Raw genomic sequence first — 23022 nt, forward strand, 5'->3', positions numbered from 1 at the left:
TGCGCGTAGCTGACACCATAAAGAACTTAGAAACTTGGGATAGTTCAAATAGTCTAAAAATAAGTGAGAACAAACCGAAAGTTTTGGGGTTAGTTTTGGGGCGAAAGATCTCGTCTTTCGCCCCAAAACTAAATATTATCACTTTACATGCGATAGCAAACTCCTCTCCTGTCGAACTATAGGAAGTTCCTTTAAAACATTGGGGGTGCTATTTCGAAGTAGTACATGTCGTGAATCAAATACGTCGACATAGATCGCAGACCGAGAACGTTGAACGACACCGGCAAGTTTCTAAACTCGCTTTTGTCGTTCACACGAGACGTGGTTAGATACTTGGTTGTACTCCATTTGATGTCGAATATGTGAAAACTTCCTGGGCCTATATGTTCACAAAGTTCTCTCGATATTATTTAAAGGGGAGGGAGAAAGAGGGGTATGTGTGTGTGTGTGTGGGGGGGGGGGGGGCGTCCTACTAAGTCTGAATTACCCGGCTTCGATATCAGGAGTGACTGTGGCAACGGCAATTGACGGTGGTACAATATGTGTGTGCGTGTTGGGCGAGTCGACAGCATTTTTTAGAGCGCAGCTCTTAGGCGCCCGTTCCCGGCTTGAGCGGCGTCGCCGTCGGCGTCGGCGTAACCGCGCGGTGCATTATTGGGAAATTTCCCCGCTAAATCTAGTGGAAAAATTTCCCCGCTAAATCTAGCGGAAAAACTTCCCCCCCTAGATCTAGCGGAAACTTTTCCCCGCTAAATCTAGCGGTAAAAATTTCCCCGCTAAATCTAGCGGAAAAATTTCCCCGCTAAATTTAGCTGAAAATTTTCCCCACTGAATCTAGCGGAAAAATTTCCCCGCTAAAATTAGCGGAAAAAAATTCCCCGCTAAATTTAGCGGAAAAACTTCCCCGCTTAATCTAGCGGAAAAACTTCCCCGCTAAATCTGGCGGAAAAATTTTCCCGCTAAATTTAGCGGAAAAATTTCCCCGCTAAATGTAGCGGAAACATTTCCCCGCTATATCTAGCTAAAAACTAAAAACAGCATGACTACCGAACGCGGGAAAGTCAGTTGGCAGTGCCTGCGTGACGGAATATTTGATTTTCGAGCGCGTCTGCCTTTTCCCTCGAGGTGTTCGGCGTAACCGCGCGGTGCATTATGGGCAAATTTCCCCGCTAAATCTAGCGGAAAAATTTCCCCGCTAAATCTAGCGGAAAAATTTCCCCGCTAAATCTAGCGAAAAATTTTCCCCGCTAAATCTAGCGGACAAATTTCCTCGCTAAATTTAGCGGAAAAAATTTCCCCGCTAAATTTATTGGAAAAGATTCCCCGCTAAATCTAGCGGAAAAACTTCCCCGCTAAATCTGGCGGAAAAATTTCCCCGCTAAATCTAGCGGAAAAATTTCCCCACTAAATGTAGCGCAAAAATTTCCCCGCTATATCTAGCTAAAAACTAAAAACAGCATGACTACCGAACGCGGGAAAGTCAGTTGGCAGTGCCTGCGTGACGGAATATTTGATTTTCGTGCGCGTCTGTCTTTTCCCTCGAGGCGTTTGACGGGGCCTCGATCGCGATGTTGGATCCCTTTGGCACGAATATTTGAACTATAATCACCGGCGGGGAGGAGCTGCAGTTACCCCCACCTCCAGCACTAGCTTCCAACCTTCGACAGAGCTTCGATCTCGCGAGCCTCGAGCTTGCACGTACAGCCAAATCGCAGCGAAGGGCAACGAAGAAGTGCTGGAGCTCGGCCGTTCACAAGAGACGCCCTGCCGTTCTTACTTCGTCAGCAGACTTCTAGCTAGGGGAGGGGCTTTTGGGGGTTGCGAGTACAGCGTTGTCCTGCCATGTGTGTTTCTTAATCGCCGTTCCCGTTTTTTTAGCTGTTTGTGCCATCATGTGCGACCCTATGATATACACATGCATCCCCCCCTCCCAAACAACACACACAAGGAATGCACATCCAAACCGCCTCAACCAGCCTCCCCCCCCCCCCCCCCCTATTTTAAATATAAAAAAAGCCTGATTAGGTATTCATTTGTTAGGGGCAATAATAGTTTTTATTATTTCGTGTCGATTTTCCGCTGATCACACCAGAGATCTTATATTATTAATTTATTTTTCAGTGTGGGCCGTTCAGTTTTGATTCCGCCAACGTCAGCGAGGATTTACGTGCACATCGTGAACACTTGGAAGGACGACGCTGAGGCTCATCCTGCAACAAGTTACTAGACGAGATGCCAGCTGAGGTGTTGAATAAAGACTAATTGCAGGGAACCTACCAACCCTTTAATTGCTTATGAAAGATTCTTAGTTAATTTAAACTAATTTTCACTCCTTCGCTCGAAGATATAAGTGACCTTTCCTCGTATTTTTATGCATTCTCTATATGTGCCCAGTTCTTAGCCAGTTAGAAGTATCGTTAGTTGATTGGCAACTTCTAGTCTCTTCTGTCTTCGAGTTACATGTTTTGGTTCAGTCTGTACCCCAAGATTCAGAATAGCTTGGCTAAAGACCGATAAGCTTAGGTGATGACTGTTTTCTTACGATCTGGGAGACATCTTTCGTGAGACTTGGAGTATCATGAACAGCTGATCTGTTGTGCAAGTTCTCTGAAATAGTCGGGGTTCTCGGCCCTACAATTTCTTTGACAGTCCTTGCTTTTCAAGATGTGTACATCATCTGCAAGTGTCCTGCCGGTCATACTTCGAGTCCGCGCCCATGTCACCATGTTAAAAGCATGGAAAGAACTTTCATACTGTCAAGTTTGCGTGTTTACGTACCCGTGGCTGTGATAAAACAAAAAAAAAAAATCTTTTTCACTGTCAACAGGACATTTCTGAAAGCGTTGCATTTTGCTGCTGTACCATATTTTCCAGACTATATATAGTCCGCAGGGGCAAATTTCGGGTAAGGCCAGGATTGGAAGACACTTGCTTTAGTTCCCCAAGGAACCCCCAGATGGCGCTTTGAGCGGTCTACAAGCGAAGAAGCGGGGAGCGGGGTCGGACGCGCTGAGACGATGAGCGCTAAGCACCCTTCGTCTTCCCCTTCCTTCTCCCCTCGAAGTGAGAGAGACTTTTAAGTGTGGGGCGGGCGGCGGTCAACTGGGTCGGCTGGTCGTGCGGTCCAGCCGTCGGGCGCAGGAGCACATCGCTTCAAAAAGAGATGTTCTAAGCAACCAGCCGCTTACTGCTTGTGGCAAAGATTTTTTTTTTTTTTTAGTGAGGCTGAGAAAGAATATTGGTTTTATTTTATACAGATCCGTCAGCTCTGACAGACTTATATTTTCCTCATTTAAAGGCAAATAATACGAACACAAAGCTTCAAACAAATTATAACAACATTGCCTTTGGAGTGTATCGGTAGATCTGAAGATCAAGATGGCGGTATGGTTGTTTCCAAATATATGTGTATATGCTTACGCATGTAACCTGGATTTGCAACTAAAACACAAGACCTTCTCACTCAGATTTTCACTTGAAATACCCGACTCCGAGAGCTTTGCAAACTAAGCAGATGTTTTGTATAGAGAACACTAGTAACGCCGGTGCTATTCTACTCTATAAAGAGGCCAATGAATAACACGCGTGTTAGAGGAATACTAAAGATTCTTTTGAACGTGGATTCATCGGATAACTTAGTAATCGCTTAACGCTGTTTTATTCAAGCTCAGGTTAGGAAATTTATAAACGTTACTATATCAAAGCGGATTTTTAGGCCTCCGCTATAAAATATCTTGCAAGATATCAAGGATTATAACTAGAAGAAGACGACGACGGTCCAAAAGAAGAGAGCTAAAAGGAAAGAAGAGGTACCGAGTCGACGGTTTTGAGGGGCTTGATTTCTGTTACCATCAATCGGCCGATATTAAAAACGGTCTCAACCGCAACGGCTCCTTGGCTTCCTCGCCGAAACATGGTGCCGTGACCAGGATTACCGCTTCGCCAACGAAGAAACGTGGACAGAACAAGTCGGCGAAGGAGCGGCTGACGAGGACCTGGACAGAACAGGAGGAACAGCCAAGGAACAGCAGGCGGGGACCGGACACCAGTGCTCAGCAGTCGTAAGCCCTTTGAACATTTGACAATGAGCAGGGACGTTCTAACCAAAAAGAGAAAGGCTCTAAGGACGCAAATAACTCACCTAATAACGGACGCCGACAAAATAATTGAAGAAGATGCTGACAAGAACGATCTCTTGCTATCGGCTAATCTGATTAAAGGAGTCGCAGAAACGCTCAAAGAGACGAACACTCAAATGGAACAATTTCTGACGGCCGAAAGTGCGGACGCAGAATATGAGAGGGTGATCGAATAGGATCTCAAGGTAATAACTGCAATCTCCAAGTTAGAAGTCAGTATTCAAAACACAACGCAGGGTATGCAGAGAGGAGAACATGGTGACCAAGTTCCCGCGTTAAGAGAAAACGCACCGCGTGAGATGAATGAACTGGTGAAGCTGCCAAAGCTCGAACTCGTGAAGTTCGATGGAAACAAATATGTGGCAGCGATTCTGGCATCAGTTCGAAACGTCAATTCATTCAATACCGGGGATGTCAAACGGACATAAGTTTAATTACCTTATGACGGTGCTTAGGGGAAAAGCCTCCTTGCCCATTGAAGGGCTGCAGTTTTCGAAAAGAAACTATGAACAGGCGATAAAACCATTAAAAGACAACTTTGGGAGTGAAGACAACTTGATCGAGGCACATATGAATGCTCTCATCAACCTGGATCAAGTGAAATCCTGCAGAGACCATAATGGTCTAGCTCGGATGTACCAGAAGATACAGGTGCACACAAGTGGGCTTGAATCAATGGGGATACTTATCGGGTCATATGCTGCAATGCTGTTTCCAATACTGAAGAAAGCAGTACCAACAGACATGCTGGTAGACTTCAAAGTGAAGGAACAATCAAGGTCACGTGATCCAGTAGCGTCCATGTCACAACAAGCGGACGAGACCTCAGGAAGAACAAATGAGGAAATGTTGAAGAGCCTAATTGACTACATCAAACATCAAGTGAGATGCAGGGAAGAGGTGACAGAAGAAGAAACGAGAAATAGTAACGCGACAGCGCCATCCCCACCTGCAAAATATTCTGCATGGGCGTCAACGTTCCAGAGCACAGCAGCGCGTAAATGCTTCTTCTCCGGTCAAATTGGTCACTACGCTGAAGACTGCACGAAAACGCAATCATATGAGGACAGGAAGTCAAAACTCCGAGTCGACAGAAGGTGTTTTCGCTGTACAAGGCCAAACCACACAGCTAGGTTCTGCCAAGCCAGGATAACCTGCAAGGCCTGCAAGCAAAGGCACGGAACATCAATGTGCCGCCGTAACGAGCAGGGTGAAGGAATCAAACAAAGCACATCCACTCAACGCATAACAGTAAACGCACCTGATCAAAGCGCACACGCAAGTAGTGCAACATTGTACCACGATCAAGAGGTGTCTACGGAGAGGGCAAGCAATTTCCATGCCTCACAACAGATCTGCAGTAGCAGCAGGTGCGTGTTACTACAAACAGCGGTCGCTTGGACAGAAGGAAGATTAGCATCAGATTATTGTCGAGTGATGCTGGATAGCGGAAGCCAGCGGTCGTTTATAACCGCAAGCTTGTCCAAGAAATTGGGATGCAAAGTTCTCAGAAAAGAAAGACTCATTATTGGATCATTTTGGGGAAAAGAGGTGAAGCGAATACTCAATGTAGTGGAGGTGAAGTTGAAAAAAGAGCCAATGACAGAAGAATTTTTGATAGAGGCCTTAGAGGTGGAAGTCATCTCAAGAGAGACGCTGCCAAGGCCAGACATCAATATTCAAAGGAACCTGAAAAGGATGAACATACCACTAGCAGACGACGCAGAAAAAGTAATCAATAACGAAGCTACGAGAATTCTGATTGGTTTGGATCATTACTGGGAGATGTGCACTGGACGAATTAAGAAGCTAGACAAAAGAATCACTGCCATGGAAACAGCGCTTGGATGGACCATTCAAGGACCGATGACAGTTCATTCAGAATTGACGACTTCTTCCACAATCATGGTCTTGAACGTAACTGCAACAGTCGAGGAGGTCAACAACGCCTTGAAACAATTTTGGGAACTGGAAGCAGCAGGCATCAAAGATAGTCCAATAGAAAACGGCCACGACGAAGACATACTCGCCAAGTTTGAAGATACAGTAACTTTCCAGGAAGGCAGGTACCACGTCCGACTGCCATGGAAGTCAACAGTTAGCTTAGATGACAACAGAGGACTGGCTTTAAAAAGGCTGAACCAACTGACCAGAAGGCTACAGAAGAATCCGGAACTACTTGAGAAGTATGACAGAGCGATACGGGAATATCTAAACACCGGCGTTGCAGAAAAGGTGAAAGATGAGGACACAAACGGGCGACTATGCTACTACATGCCACATCAGGCCGTAATGCGAGATGACAAGGCCACCACGAAAATCCGCATAGTATTCAATGCATCATCGAGCGGTTTGCCCGGATCTTCGTTAAACGACAATCTAAAAGTTGGCGTAAACTTAAACAAAGATATTGTGGCTTTACGGATGAACTTCCGACATCATCATATCGCAATGGTGGCGGACGTGGAAAAGGCGTTTTTACAGATTGGCATACACGAGGAAGACAGAGATTCGCTCCGCTTGTACTGGTGGAAAGAGAAGCCGAGCCTTTCGCAGCAGCACCCTAAAATGGAAGTATGGAGGATGAAGAGAGTGACGTTTGGCACTGCACCAAGCACCTTTCTCCTCGCAGCGACTCTTCGATATCACATGAAAACGGTGGAGGACGAGTTTCCGGAAACAGTTGCCGAATTAAAGAAGAATATTTATGTCGACGACGTGTTACTTGGAGCAGACACTGCAGAGGAGGCTACAAAAACGTACCGTGAAGCCCGATGTATCTTCACCAGAGCGAAAATGAACTTGCGAAAATGGTGTCGAATAATCAGGAAGTGCAAAATGAATTTGTGCATGACGATGAGGGCAACATGGAGGTGGCCAAAGCCGAAGAGAACGGAGTATTGGGCCTAATATGGAACAATACATCGGACGAGCTCAGTTTTCCAGTCGAAAAGTGGATGGTTAGGCTCAAGGGAGCAACTCTTACCAAGCGGCAAGTGCTGCAAATAACAGCAAGACTGTTTGATCCCTTGGGAATGCTCACACCATTTTCAGTGAGAGCTAAGAAAGAATTTCAAGAACTTTGGAAGAAAGGCATCACATGGGACGATCCACTGCCAGAGAAGGAAACCCTGGAATGGACGACATGGATAAATGAGCTGGAGGACCTAAAGCAAGTCAGCGTACACCGATGTTATGACGCTAATCAACGACAATCGGTGCAGAAAGCCGACCTACATTTCTTTTCAGATGCAAGCCCATTTGCGTACGGCGCAGCGGCGTAAATAGTTACCACCTACGTAGATGGAAACAAGGAAGCGCAACTGCTTCTAGCGAAAGGTCGAATTGCTCCGCTAAAAGCAATTTCACTAGCACGGTTAGAACTTTTAGCCGCTACCATGGCAGCAAGTCTGAATGAGTATGTCACTAAAAATTTAGTTCGGAGGATCAGCCAATCTTGCTTTTGGACAGATTCCACTATTGTGCTACACTGGATCAAAGAAAGTAAAAGAAGGGAATAGTTTGTCGAAAACAGGTTGAAGGAAATAATTCAGAGATCAGAACCAGAAGCGTGGAACTACGTACGAAGTGCAGAAAATCCTGCCGATCTCCTAACGAGAGGAGTAAAGGCTTGCCAATTTGTGACCTCACGTTTATGGTGGAAAGGACCAGAATGGCTAGTCGAGAGCCAAGCACGACCACCATATGAGTATAAAATAAGAGAAGAAGGAAGTGAACCAGTGAAGACAGAACTGTGCGTGGTAAACCTAACACTCACCAATATAATCGACTCTCGAAGGTTCAGCTCGTACGTAAGGCTCTTGAGAGTGACAGCTTGGGTGTTCAGGTACATAAAAAGGACAAGACGAAGCAATACTACAGGCCCTATAACAGCTGAAGAACTGGAGGAAGCTGAGCGCTATCTCATCAAACAAGAGCAAAATATATCACTCCTAAACCAGGAAGTCGCAACGAAGGTGAGAGGGGGAAAAGATGCAGAGCTGCTACATGGAGCGAAAGTCTTCAGGTGTAAAGATGGGGTGCTCAGGCTAGAAGGTCGTCTTCAGGAGAGCCAGCTCGGTTTTAAAGAACGACATCCAGCGATATTGCCGAAGAACAGTCACTTCACAGAGATTCTGGTGCGGCATGTGCACCATCTCACCTTGCACGGAGGAGTAAGAGACACGCTGGCGCGCCTGAGAACGAAATTCTGGGTGTTGCAAGGACGGCAGTTAATCAAAAAGATTTTAAGCAAATGCATTGAGTGCAAAAAATACAACACCAGACCGCTCGATCAAGAGATGGCTCGCTTACCAGCAGAGCTAAGAAAAGCGAGGCGTCACGGAGTGAATTAATTAATTAATTTTAGAAATAAATATTACGAACGTTCGAAGTACGCATATAGGCTAGGTTACCATGCTCTATGAATTGAAACGAGATTTAAAAAAGAAAAAGGGCTAACATTTTTATCTAAAAAAGTATAATTCTGGCTTACGTTCTCAGGGGCGAAGATGAGATTCTGCTGGGCCGGAGCTGCTGCAACTGCTGAAAATCGGCACGCCTCGATATACTGCTGACGGTCGACTGGATTTCAGCGACAAGAGTACGGAATATATAGGCAGAGGGCAGGTCGGAAATAGCGAAGACATACGGGTGGTGTGCAAAGTTTATTTTATTTTTGTAGAACAAAAATGGTCATACCGGAACTTTTTTTTTTTGCCTTGTGTAGCACTGCAAGATTGTTTTAACATAATTGCAATGTCACACTATTCGAATTAAGTTTTTTTTTTTTATAGAACACTAATCATATGGTCCAGTGTTGCGGAATGGGCACCCCTATTCCATTGCAATTCCATTCCGGGGAATTAGAGTTTTTGATAATTCAATTCCTTTCAATTCCTAGGAATGGAGACACTAGGCCCATTCCCACTCCTGGAATGGCTGAATCGTTCCATTCCATTCCTTTAATTCATAAACGTAAAAATCGGCACTTGACAGCTACATTGTGTTGCCGGCATAAGCGGCATAAAACTCACATTATCAAATGCAGAGACAATAGCAAAAAAAAAAAAAAAAAGGCTAAATCTTTTGAAAAAGCATTGATTTTATTAAGCAGACCGCTGGTGGCACAAAGTGTTTATTTACAATGTACTGCAAACATCGAGAAAGCTCCTTGATATGTCGATGCGTGTTTAAGACATCGGTCTCGCTATCACGTGGCTCGCAACAAACAGCATAACTTAAATCCACTCATTTTCTTTTCTTTTTTTAACCTTTTTGCACTTGACTTTTAGGACACACGCGGCCAGCGTGTTTGTTTGATAAGACGATAAAAATATGTAGCTCGTGCGTGGCGCAGGAATAAGCTATATTACTGTATTCTCAAAATGCAGCAACACGGCTAGTACACTGCTGGAAGCGACTCCCTGCACGGCGGCAAGAACACATTCTCTGACAGAATGCAACTTTTGTGGCGCAGCTCGAGGGACCGTATAGATCATGTCACGAAACCTGTTTTAAAACGCATAAGTTCACGCTTGCTTTACGAATCTCGATATTTCTTATCATATTCAATTCAATTTTTGGCTGGTTCGCCTACCCTTTTCCACCCTTCGCATACTCATTCTCGTGTTTCCTCTTCAGATGGCGAATAAAGTTTGATGATATACGCCGAGTGCACCGTGTATAGTTTCGTTGCACAAATTTTAGCATGCACCTTGTTTATTTTCTTCGCAACTAATGTCGAAAAATCTCTTCCACGATGCCATGACTCGATCTGTATTTATATTGTCTTCTCGTCCGAATTGTGATGTTCCTCTTCGCGCTGATCGAGCGGCGGTTTCAGGCAGCAGACGGTACCAACCAATTCATTCTTCCACCTCGGTGTCGGTTGTTCGCGTTGTGGCGACGGGTCGGGCAGTCAGCGTTGACAAAGCTCTTCTCATCAAGATACAATTAACGGGGTAAAACCACACCGTTCGAATTGACGTTCTCCGTGTTTTCTCAACACCACCATCCAACTGACTTCTCACCGCCTCAAACAGGGTGCAGGACAAGGAGCACGAATGCAGACCGGACAGCCAAGACGCGCGGAAGCCACAACCTCAGTGGCAGCTAGCACCCAGCTCTCCTTCTCAGTTGCCCTCGCAGCAACGATTACGCCTCGTCTGGAGCGGGACGGTCTTTCTGCAGGTCTAGTCAGTTCGGTTACACCAATAGCGGTGACGATAGTCTACTTCACCTTACGATGGACCTCAACAGAGCACGAGAGCCATCGAAACCAATCCAGTGCCTTCTGAGTGTCGCGTGACCCTGCAGTCCCGCTCACGGTGCTGGATTGCCTAGAGTGACTCGTAGCGTCCGCTGCAGTCCATCGCAAGGTAAAACGAAGTATGCAGAGACGAAAGTCAAAGGAAATGAACGGGAATCCGCTAACTTGCTTGTAACCCCAACCCAACCCACTAAACACATCATACAGAAAACAAGCGTCGGGACAAAGAAGAAAGTAAAAGGCAGACTTGCACTAGAAATTCAGTATAAAAAAACAAGGCTCGGAGCAAAGCGCAAGAGGAGAAGAGGGAAGTGAATCTCGCTTTGTTTGAATGCCGAAGCAAACCCACATTTCGCACTTCAAAGGAGTGCGCACGAATAAACGTGGAAGGCAGCAGGGTTGTCTGCCTGCTAAACAACGCTCCTCGAACTATAAGAAAACAATACCTGATCATCTTTCGGCGGCGCCCGAGTCAACGAGTTATCAGAGCTCTGCGAGTTATGAGTCGCTTCCGCTCCCAGATCTCAAGCCTGGTTCAGACTAGGGTGCCTTCATGTGCGCTTTGCTTAGGGTGGTGGCATCTCGCCATTTTGTCACTCACGTTTATATTTATTTTTTGTTGAGAAGCGCGTGAAAGAGCGTGTTCCTGCACGCGCTTGTGGCGCTGACTGTGCTATGGCGACATTTTGTTTTCGTCGATTTCTTTGTATTTTGCCCGTGAGCGCGTGCTGTCGGCATCCGGTACTACAAAGGGTGGCATCACCCTAAACAGAAGGACATTGAGGCACCCTAGTTCAGACAGTTGCGTTTGACTGCGTCTGACTGCGTTGCGGCAGCGAGAAACCAGGACATCCCTGCTGCTTATATCGCGTGCCAAGATGATTCCTTGAATTGGATTCCACGCTTCATACGAAACACAGATGTGCCGGTGACTCGCTTTCGGTACTCGACTCAACGCAGTCAAACGCACTCAAACGCAAATGTCTGAACCGGCCTTCAGTCTCTGCGCGCGCGTGCATTCTACAAACCGTCGCAACAACAACAAAAAAAGCATGACAAGAAGTACGATGAGGAGTTGTGGATGGCGGTTTCTTTGTTTGCCGCTCCCTTTTCTTTTGCTTGGCGCTTGGTTTCTTGTTTCGCTCTCGTGTAACGCCATCAAAGCCCGACGCCTGCGCGTCCGTGAAAGGCGCCACGTTACCCCCCTCTCGCCCTTCGCTCTTTGCTTTGACACTTGCTTTTTGTATTGCATTTTTTTTTCGTATAAGTCTGTCAGGGCTTTACGCGGGCTAGCAGTTTCCCGCTCTTTTTATTTCTGAGCAGGTGACTCGCTGACTGGCTCAGTTTAGCTAACCGTATAACACAAAAAAGAATTGGCCCATTCCATTCCCATTCTATTCCGGGCAAAAGGCACCTAATTCCATTCCCATTCCGCTCCCTCCACGTTGCCGCCATTCCATTCCCATTCCATTCCGGGGTTGTGAAAACGCGGAATGATTCCGGAATCATTCCAACTCCGGAGTGGCAACTCCGCAACACTGATATGGTCATACAAGGTGGCAATATCCGGAGCGTGCGATCCGCTCTGCAGTGTGACGCATTTGAGAGATGTCTTTGTGCGGAGTCGCCATTATCTTGGGATGAGACGACAGCACCCTGCTCACAGAAGTTGGCGTCGAAACACCGAAAAAAGGAGAAATAAAAAAAAAAAAAAAAACGACAAAAACAACCGCTTTAAAAAAAAAAAAAAAAAAAAAAAAAAAAAAAAAAAAACATTGTTACGATGAAGAAGAGACGTTCTCTTCTTCACTTGTCTCTGTCCCTTCTACTTTTAAGTTTCTGCTTCTACACCAGTCTCGGGTTAGGTATGGAAAAAAAAATATCCGTTTTGAAATTGGGATTGTGGCGGAAGCTATGGTCCTCGTTGGATCAGTGATATGCCTCTCATTGTTGGCGTCATCCCACTCCCGGCCATACCCACGCGCAGAGAGCCAAGTCAGGTGATAAGAGAGAGGCGGCTGATTGGTCCGACGGGTAACGTAGTTTTTGCTATGGGATGAACGGAACGCGGAAGAAAAGACGGTTTTATTTGTACCGACTTCGGGGCACCCACGGTTGGGGCAAAGGAGGATTTGCCGCTGCCATATTGAGGTCACTGCAGTTAAGCGCGATCCAAAGTTCCAAACCAACGCTTCTTTTTGCGCCTGTAGGTCGTGCGGCTGCGGATGTGACTTTTATTCTCTTCCAACATGACAACGCGATCTCTCTCACTCTTTCTCTCGTCGTCTCGCCGGCCAGTCTGTCGCAGTTGCACTTTGCTTCTGCGCGCGTGCGCGCTCGCCCGAAGTTTCGCCCGTCCTAACCAAAGAGCGCGGTTCTGACTCAGAAGCGCGCCCGGAAACAGCAAAAACGCCACGAAATGCGTCACATCCGCAGCCGCACGACCTACAGGCGCAAAAAGAAGTTTTTTTATTTTATTTACATATACTGCAGGCAGCGGCGCTGCCCAAGCAGGGGAGGGTTACAAAAGGAGTTTAGTTAACAAGTGATCGAATTGGTTGACATGAGTACATTCCATAAGCAATGACGGCAAACAGTTCCATTGTTCAATTGTGTTAGGGAAAAATGACTTCTGAAAAAGGTTAGTTCTGGCATAGTATGGGGATATGACTTTGGAATGATTTAGTCGAGCTGACCTTTGTGGCACAGGGCGAAGATAAGTGTCACTTGATAGACCAGATGAATTGTTATAAAGTAAGTAAAGAAACTTCAGCCTAGAGATTTGTCGGCGAAGGTGGAGCGGTTCGAGGTCAAGCTGCTTTAACAAGTTAGTTACTGATGATGAAGTGCGGTAGTCAGATAGAATGAATCTTGCAGCAAGACGTTGGATCCGCTCCACCTCCGCAATATCTTTCATCAAATACGGGTCCCACACAATAGAGGCGTACTCTAGAACTGGGCGAACCAGAGAACGATAAGCTACAAGTTTCACAGCCGACTGACACCCTTTGAGCTTTCTTCGAAGAAAGCATAGCTTTCTGAACGCTTTGGCACATATGTTTTTGATGTGCTGGTCCCATTTTAGGTTGTTTTTAATTGTGAGACCTAAGTATTTTACAGAGGAAACTTCGTGAATGCACTGGTTGCCAATATGGTAAACGTAAGAAAGGGGCTTTTTTTTAGTAGTCAGTGTCATTGAGACGGTTTTAGAGATGTTAATTTTCATTTTCTGAAGGTCGCACCAGTCCGCAAGTTTACAAAGGTTTTCATTCAATGTAGTCTGACAGGAAGAACTTTTGACAAGGCTATACATTACGCAGTCATCCGCGAACAATTTAACACTAACACATTCATCAATATTTTTGGAAATGTTGTTAATATAAATCAAAAAAAGTAACGGTGCGAGCACGGAGCCCTGTGGTACACCCGACAAGACCTGTAGATTATCAGATTTAGAGCCATCGCGTTCAACGAATTGAGAGCGGTTTTGTAGATAGGCCTGTATCCAACGAACCAGCCTATCAGGAAGTCCTGCCTCTTTCAATCTATCAATGAGCAGATTGTGAGGCACGCGATCGAACGCCTTAGATAGATCTAAAAAAATTGCGTCGATTTGGTGACGATTGTCCATCGCGGCTGCAAAATCGTGGACTACAGATATTAGCTGAGTCGTTGTGGAAACGTTTCTACGAAATCCGTGTTGGTTCTTGTCAAAAAAATTGGTCGACTCTAGGTAACGAGATATATGGTTAGCGATTATGTGCTCAAGTAACTTGCAACATGTGCTTATTAAAGAAATAGGTCTGTAATTTCCGGCGTCTAATTTGTCACCTGATTTAAATACTGGAACTACTCTAGCCGTTAGCCAATCTGCTGGTAAGGAACATTGATTAAGTGAGGCACTGAAAAGCACGTAAAGGTACTCGGAGACTATTTCCGAGTAGCGATGAAGAAAGGAATTAGGTATAGCATCAGCACCGGATGATTTCTTTACATTGATATTCAACAAAAGCGAAAATATGCCTTCATGACTGAGCACCACATCTGGCATTTTAACAGAAGCAGATGAAGAGGCATAATTGTCATTCTCAATCAAAAGGGAATCGGGTGTAGTAAACGCTCTGTGAAAACTGGCATTGAACTCATTTGCAATTTCTTTACCGTTAGTTGACACAATACCATTAATTCTTAGTTGTTCGACTCGTTCACTAGTATCAGATAGAAAACGCCAAAACTTTTGAGGTGATTCTAATAAAAAGGAAGTAAGAGTTTGCCCATAAAATTTATCAGGTGCGATGCGTATTTTACTGAGTAATTCATTATTCAGGACGTTCAGCTCTGAGCTATTTTTAATTTTTGCCTTTCGTTTGCGTTTGACACGCCTCTTAATGTGAATAATCTCACGGTTAATCCATGGATTGTGTTTTCTGATTGGTTTTCGACGGATCGGAACAAACTGATTTATGCAGGACGTGACGAGGCTTTTGAACGTTTCCCATAGAAGAGAAACGTCATCGATACGCTCAAAATTCGTGAAAGAAAAATGTAAACAATCAAGAACTGATTCATCGTCTGCAGCTGAAAAATCAATGAAAGTCTTAAGGAGGGGCGTTGGTGTTGTTTTTTTGATAAGCAAATTTAGATTTACCAGTTTGTGATCGGCGATTCCATCTGCGGTAGAGACTGTACAGTCACCGGGAAAATCTTTGATAAAAATAAGGTCTAGGATTGACTGAGTTGTCTCTGTGACTCGAGTGGGAACAGTGACTATCTGTTTAAGATCGTGGAAAAAGACAGAATCAAGAAGCAGGCGTGCGCTCTCGACGTCATGATAGCCCGAGATAGCTAACGCATTCCAGTCAATCCCAGGTAGGTTAAAGTCGCCAGTGAGCACACATTTTTTATTAGGCGTGAGCATGCGATCAAGATAGTTTCCCAGCAATTCAATATATGATACAGGACTATTGGGCGGTCTGTAGACGACGCAAAATAAAGTAGAAATATTTCGATAACGGATTTCGCACCAAATGCTTTCGTGTTCCGGAATGTTTTCAAGCCTAATGATATCAACTTCTTTCTTTGCTATTATAGCTACGCCTCCACCACGTCCTACACGATCCCGTCTTACTATTTTATGTGAGGGGGGTATAATTTCGGAATCAGTAATATTTGGTGACAGCCATGTCTCTGTAACCGCCAGTAGGTGAGGGTCGTAGAGCAGGAGAACTTCTTCCAATTGTTGGGATTTGTTAGCAATACTTCTTCCGTTCAGCACACTTATCCGAAGCGTTTTAAACTCGTTTCAAGAAGATGCCTGAGCAGAGTTGGATTGGCGAACTTGTTTCGGACGGAAATTGGTAGAGTGAACCTGTTTTGGGCACGAGTTAACATCGTCCCAAATATAAACCGTGTCATCCACCCGAAGGCGGTCGTAGTCCAGAGTCACTTTGCGGCCCTGGGCTTTGAACTCTTTGCCATGTTGCCACAGTTTTGACCGCTTGTTAAGTGTAGCTCTGCAGTAATCGTGACTAATTGATATATTTGAACCTTTTAGTTTAGGACAACTCTGCAAAACATGCATTTTCTCGTTGTAGTCAAAAAAATTTAGCATGACGGGTCTTGTCTTATCGGCTCTTTTTACGCCGATCCTGTGCACTCTTTCTACTGACTGTACTGTAACACCCAATTTAGTATAAAAAATATCTTCCAACACATGCTGCTTTAAACGAGCAGGGATTTCGCCTTCCATTTCTGGGAGGCCAAAGATAACTAGGTTTCGGCGGCGACTTCTATCTTCAAAATCTTCCATTTTCTGCTGTTGCTCAGTAATTATTTTCTTAAGAGACGAGACTTCTGACTTTAAGTGATTAATTTCTTCGGTATGCTGGGTTAAGACTTTAAGCGAGTCGTTTAACTCAGCAAACCTAGTTTTTATTGTTTCTTCCATTGTGGACTGTTGCAAAGAAACTTTGTCGATTGAAGCCTGTAGAGCTGAACGCATTTCCTGAAGAAGTTGCTTAACCTCAGGACCGGGATTTCGCTCAACGTCACCGGCAAGTAGAATCAGAACACTTAGAGCTTCATCAATCAGCGAAAAACACTTTGCCAGGCACGGCAGGACAATAATATTTCTATTATTACTACGAAAACATTTTCCATAGTTTCTACGAACCTGTGCGAGTAATACGAAGGGGTTCATTGATGCGTCCGTGGTGGTCCCGCCGTGCCCTCTGAAGCCTTGAAGACCGTGCATGGCTATATGCCCCGTTGAAGATGGCGCTGTTGTCGAAGCTTGGAAGGGTGGATGAGTCATCAAGCCACATCCCACTTCTGTATCCACGTGGTCTTGCTCGGTGATGAACGCAGCGAACTTGCTTGGCGCATTGCACCGTGATGTACAATCAAGTGCAGTCCACAGCGTGACCTGTGCGAGTAATACGAAGGGGTTCATTGATGCGTCCGTGGTGGTCCCGCCGTGCCCTCTGAAGCCTTGAAGACCGTGCATGGCTATATGCCCCGTTGAAGATGGCGCTGTTGTCGAAGCTTGGAAGGGTGGATGAGTCATCAAGCCACATCCCACTTCTGTATCCACGTGGTCTTGCTCGGTGATGAACGCAGCGAACTTGCTTGGCGCATTGCACCGTGATGTACAATCAAGTGCAGTCCACAGCGTGACCTGTGCGAGTAATACGAAGGGGTTCATTGATGCGTCCGTGGTGGTCCCGCCGTGCCCTCTGAAGCCTTGAAGACCGTGCATGGCTATATGCCCCGTTGAAGATGGCGCTGTTGTCGAAGCTTGGAAGGGTGGATGAGTCATCAAGCCACATCCCACTTCTGTATCCACGTGGTCTTGCTCGGTGATGAACGCAGCGAACTTGCCTGGCGCATTGCACCGTGATGTACAATCAAGTGCAGTCCACAGCGTGACCTGTGCGAGCAATAAGAAGGGGTTCATTGATGCGTCCGTGGTGGTCCCGCCGTGCTGGTTTGGTTGCGCTTTAAGTGGGCAAAGAGGATGTAGGTTTGGATCGCGCTTTAAGTGGGCAAAGAGGATGTAGCTGACGTTTTGGATGACGAATCAGAGGGGGGGGGGGGGGGGGGGGGGTGCAGGTTGCGGTATTACGCGCACGTTGTTCGCGTGTCTGGGCAGCGTTGCCAGGTGTTGAAATTCAGCACCAGATTTGGAAAATCTGGTGAAATTGGAAGGCTACTCGTGTCGATGTACCGGAACGGTTACACAGGACCATGTCTGGTGAAAAATGGTGAGAAATCTTGAGAAACGGTTTGTCACTTTCATTGATCAAATTCCTTCCCTTCACCCATCAAAAGTGTTGTCACAAGCGGCACGCTACCTTTTTGAGAAGCTTCCCTTTCACCGCCTCTTGGAGGAAGAGCAAGGTATTTGGGAACAACAGTACAGAAAAATTGTGACGCACATCTGGGCTGAAGACTGCGTGTTTGATGGCAAAGTGCCGGATGACTGCACGTTATTCTGGAGTAGAATATTCGAGTACGATAACGGGGCTAGGAGAGAGACCATACAAAGGTTTAGCCCCATATGCCTTATCTTGCCTGTCTTGCCCACTGTCGAATGCTGTAGTGGAAACGGGTTTTAGCCAAGTCTCCTGCATCAGGACCAAGTACAGAAATGAGATGTCTGCGATGCTGGACGCTATTGTGCACATTCGCACAACATTCTCATTGAAGTCTGGCTGCTGTGAGTAGTTTTTAGCAACTGATGACACGCTTCGAAGGTTTACGTCAGAGATGCACGAAGCAGTGTAGTGAGCTCTGGCACTTGTTAGTGTATTTATGTACCCTATTGGTGTATGTTCCATATCCTTATGGATATGAGCGATAGATGTGCTTTATGTGTCAAGAGATATTCCGTGTCAGTATTACTGGACTTTGTGTGAAGTTAAGTGTTATGTGACTGGATGTCATGCATATCAGTTTGTTTCTTGACGCTTGACTTCAAAACGTGTTATGAACTGAACTTTATCGTGGTGTCGTATTTGGACTTAGTTCTTAGAGTTTCTTTTTCTTAATACTGAGCAGAGAATGTACGCTTTATTTAGAGTGCGAGAGTCTTTAACTGCAATATTATGTGTCCATTTCTTACGTGGCGGTGGCCTTCATTAATTTGAATTTTCCGTCTAAGGACTACTCAGCTAGCCCCAACTAGGGTGCCTTCATGTGCGCTTGGCATAGGGTGATGCCAACTGCCCGTTTCCCTTTCCCACACCCTCGTCCACCGCCATTTTGTTCCTTATTGTTTGCCCGTCCACAGGAAAGTGGCCTTTGTGTACATCGGTCCTCCCATCCGAGGGGGGAAATGCTAATCCCCCCTCCGTGGGTTCCACAACGATGCTCCGAACTTGTGAGATAAAGTGCTTGTTTCCGGGAGGGTTATAAGCCCACGGATTATCGCCGAGGACCAAAATGGCTTCTGGTTTGTCGGCGAGTGGTATTACAAAGAGTAGCATCACCCTAGCAAAGCGCACATGAAGGTTCCCTAGCCCCAACATTTCATAAACATGGTATATTAAAAAGTAACAGTGCTGATGCGCCATATGTCTGCTTTCTTGTGAACCTCTTGAAAGCTATCCTTTAGCGTGTTCATGCGTAAAAAAAGCTGAAGGAATTGGAGATAATAGACGCGATATTTCAGTGCTGGTGTAATCTGGTGAAATTTCGGCCAGAATTTGGTGCCGAATCATCTTTCCAACCTGGCAACGCTGTGTCTGGGTAGCAGCGCATATTTGGAAAATGAGGGTTTCTACTTGATGCCAGATGTCTCTTTGTATTCAAAATCGCTTCCGTAATCGGCACAATTTTTAGTATTGCCAGGAACGTTCATCGATCTGTTTTTATACATTTGTGTAATCTGTATAAATTCAACTAAAACAAGTTTAGTTTCATGATTTACTAGGCTTTTAATATGTCATACCGTAGGATACACTCTCACACCTAGCCTGGGTTTTTTTTTTCTCATTATATAAATAAATGTACGATCACGAACATATGTATTTATTTGCTGCTTTATTTTAAGTCGATGTGAGATTTTCAGGAATGTGTATCACTAAAATTAGTTCGCTTGTAACTCAAATTGTGGATCTCACTGTTCCAGATATTCACTCGTGGCATTGTGTAAAAAGTCAAGTACGAGTATTCCGGTATGACAATAATTCCTCGTGCTAGATGCGCTCTGACGAGTTGGACTATCGGAGGAGCTTACCCATGAACAGCTGCCTGTGACGACTGAGCTTGTGACGAGTTCTCCTAGAGCCTAATATTACATGAGCATTGCGTGACTGTTCGCTTTGCCTATGGCTTAGTTCGCGTGAGAAGTTGTGTTCGTAGTGAGCTGGAGGAAAGGCAGACCGCTCATCTTTTTCTAAAGAAGCCGACATGTCACCTCGTCCCTTCCGCGGACCAACTCTAATGGCTCATTCACACTGCCCCATTTTAGTATAAGTCACCGAAACATTTATGTCTCGAATTTCGCGTGCCATGCTTTCTCCTTGAACTGGTAGCCTCGCTTAATATAAAGCACACAGGTCCCGGTGACTTCAACGTAATATTTCGTAACGCAACGTAAGAAAATGGGGCAGTGTGAGTCAGTTTAAGCCGTGGCTGGCGTTTCATTATTTGGCGTTGCATTACTGGATGGATGGATCGAGCTATATTTCATTGCTGTCCAATGATTTGCTGCATCGAGTCAGTCGCCCGATTGCCCCCGTCGCAAGATGTACGGTTCGTTTTTTTTTAGAGCGCAGCTCTTAGGGGCCCGTTTCCGGCTTGAGCGGCGTCGGCGTCGCCGTCGCCGTCAGCGTCGGCGTCGGCGTAACCGCGCGGTGCATCATGGGAAATGTCCCATAATGCACCGCGCGAGCCCCCCACCGGGGTCACGTGACCTCGTGGGGGGCACGTGACCCCCCCAGGTCACGTGACCCCCGTGCATCATGGGAAATGTCCCATAATGCACCGCGCGAGCCCCCCACCGGGGTCATGTGACCTCGTGGGGGGCACGTGACCCCCCCCCCCGAGGTCACGTGACCCCCCGAAGTCACGTGACTCCCCTGAGGTCACGTGACCCCCGCCGATGTTGCGTGACCCCCAATGACGTCATCGTCACTGATGAAGTCACCGACATCCACATCGTCATCGTCATCATCACTGATGACGTCATCATCACTGATGACGTCACCGGCATCCACATCGTCATCGTCATCATCACTGATGACGTCACCGGCATCCACATCGTCATCGTCATCATCACTGATGACGTCACCGGCATCCGCATCGTCATCGTCATCATCACTCATGACGTCATCAGTGACGTCACTGATGTCGTCACCGGCATCCACATCGTCATCGTCATCGTCACTGATGACGTCACCGGCATCCGCATCGTCATCGTCATCATCACTGATGACGTCACCGGCATCCGCATCGTCATCATCACTGATGACGTTACCGACATCCGCATCGTCATCGTCATCATCACTGATGACGTCATCAGTGACGTCACTGATGACGTCACCGACATTCGCATCGTCATCGTCATCATCACTGGTGAAGTCATCAGTGACGTCACTAATGACGTCATCGGTACCCGCATCGTCATCGTCACTGATGACGTCATCAGTGACGTCAGCGATGACATCATCGGCATTGGGGGTCACGTGACCCCCAAGGTCACGTGACCCCCCAAGGTCTCGTGACCCCCCCCCTGGTTAGTTTAACCCCCCCCCCACCCCCCAGTGCCCTTCCCTCCTCCTCCTCAAGAGCTGCGCTCTAATTCGGCGTTACAGGGAGTTGTAAGCAGCTTTCATTTTTTTTTTCTTTTTCTAGATATTACACAAATGCGCTTTATTAAACGTTTAACTTTCCTCAGTTATTCATCGTTTTGTTGCATGTCATTCGTTGTGCTTGAATACGCAATATAAAAAATTAACTGCCGATTCTTTCATCATTAAAATCATTGCACTACCCCTTTAAATGGGCGGTGCACGAGTTTACTGGCGCTAGTAGGAGCCAGGTATACTCGCACACGACGCAACTGACCAAAAAAGCTTTTTGTTGCGGTGTAATTTCAAGGATAAAAGCGAGCTTGTTCTTTCAATCTCTCCTTCGCAAGACTTGATGACGTAGACCGGGGGGGGGGGGGGGGGAGGGAGGGAGGGGGGAGGGGGGGGGGCACATTGTCGCCGTAGTCCCCAAGTGGGGATATTTGAATGCGGCTCATAGATTGAACCCGAGCATTGCGTGAGCACTCGATTTGGGCTCGTGATATTCGATAGCTCGACAAGCATTCGGGTAGTGGCGATCGTTGTCCAATCGCGGTAATGACAACGCCGATACATAAGAATGTCTAGAACTTAGCGCGTGTCCTGTGCTTTGCTAACCTCATCGTGTGGCTCTGATCAGCATTGGCGGCAGATCATCGGCTCCAGATCACGTGGCCGCTTGTTCTGATTGCGAGTTTAGGGAATAAACGCTGCTCGTTTTTCTTTATTTTTTTCTGCGACGTTTATATCGTGCGGGGAAAAACGAACGCGTGCTTCATTAATTATAAACGAGCAGGAGCTCATTCTAAGCGGTATTTGCGGAAAGTACGAAAATATATTACCGCCCCTTTAAGCGCTAGTTCTGATTTAGTCTGTAAAGAGCGACATATACTTTTTTTACTTATATACTCAAAAGTTGCATTATGAATGGTATTTGAAATGACTGCGCGTATCTTGAAATAGAACCGAGTTCCCTGGGTAAAGTGATCAGTTTATTCAGTGACAACCATACACGTTGGACATACAAACCACGGTCCGAAAAATCATTTTTACCATTTGATTAGGCCCATTCTAAAATAATCAAGAGAGGAATTGTAAAAAGCAGCTTCATAGCAGCCTTGCAAAAATCATGCGAGCACAAAGCCAAACAGAGTTTTGAGGCACAAGTTCAAAAACTGCATGAATCTGGGTATACCAGTTCTTTAATGTTCGATGTAGCAGAAAGCCTGACAACTCACAATGAAAGAAGAAGAGATAAGGCACGCCGTCCGGCAGTGATACCCTACCAACACAAAGTATCACACAACTTGAAACGAGGAGCGTCTAAATATGACATACAGTTTGTAACATCAGCTCCTGACAAACTGAGAAAACTGTGTCCAAAAATCAACTCCCATAACGAAAGACAGGAACACTGCTCAGTCCAGCACGCACATAAATATATCAACTGCAACGTGAACATCGTTTACGAAAATCCTTGTACATGTGGGAGAGTGTACGTCGGTGGATTATCGTCGCTACCGATTATCTTACGTAATACGCCGAGACGAAAGCCCTGCCATCGGGAACAGCGCTGGAAGTCGCGAAGTTTTTCGTCGAGTCCATCCTCTTACGACACGGCGCACCCGAAGTGTTGATCACAGATCAAGGATCATCTTTCATGGCACACCTGACGCAAGAGGTTCTTCGGCTTAGTCACACCAACCATCGACGAACCACCGTTTATCATCCGCAGAACAAAGGACTAACAGAGCGGCTCAACAAGGCGATCGCTGACATGATCTCCATGTACGTCGACGTGGAGCACAAGACGTGGGAC

The 23022-nt window shown here is 46.1% G+C and overlaps 1 protein-coding gene across 1 annotated transcript; it reads left to right on the forward strand.

The window, feature by feature from the left end:
- Positions 1-4084: 4084 nt before the first annotated feature.
- Positions 4085-7423, forward strand: LOC121838227. Its single transcript, XM_042294324.1, has 3 exons — positions 4085-4280; positions 4621-6428; positions 6929-7423. Exons 1-3 carry the CDS (start codon positions 4085-4087, stop codon positions 7421-7423), a joined length of 2499 nt encoding a protein of 832 aa, XP_042150258.1.
- The last annotated feature ends 15599 nt before the right edge of the window (positions 7424-23022 follow it).

The sequence above is a fragment of the Ixodes scapularis genome, unplaced genomic scaffold (genome assembly GCF_016920785.2).
Source record: "Ixodes scapularis isolate PalLabHiFi unplaced genomic scaffold, ASM1692078v2 PGA_scaffold5__190_contigs__length_132052651, whole genome shotgun sequence".
Taxonomy (NCBI): domain Eukaryota; kingdom Metazoa; phylum Arthropoda; class Arachnida; order Ixodida; family Ixodidae; genus Ixodes; species Ixodes scapularis.

What these genes read in the sequence shown, in the direction of transcription:
- LOC121838227 (XM_042294324.1), top strand. Translation starts at nt 4,085, where the DNA reads ATGAGCAGGGACGTTCTAACCAAAAAGAGAAAGGCTCTAAGGACGCAA. An exon ending in ACAATTTCTGACGGCCGAAA is followed by an intron (nt 4,281 to 4,620) that starts GTGCGGACGCAG and finishes TGCCCATTGAAG; the next exon opens with GGCTGCAGTTTTCGAAAAGA. An exon ending in ACTACATGCCACATCAGGCC is followed by an intron (nt 6,429 to 6,928) that starts GTAATGCGAGAT and finishes TATCTTCACCAG; the next exon opens with AGCGAAAATGAACTTGCGAA.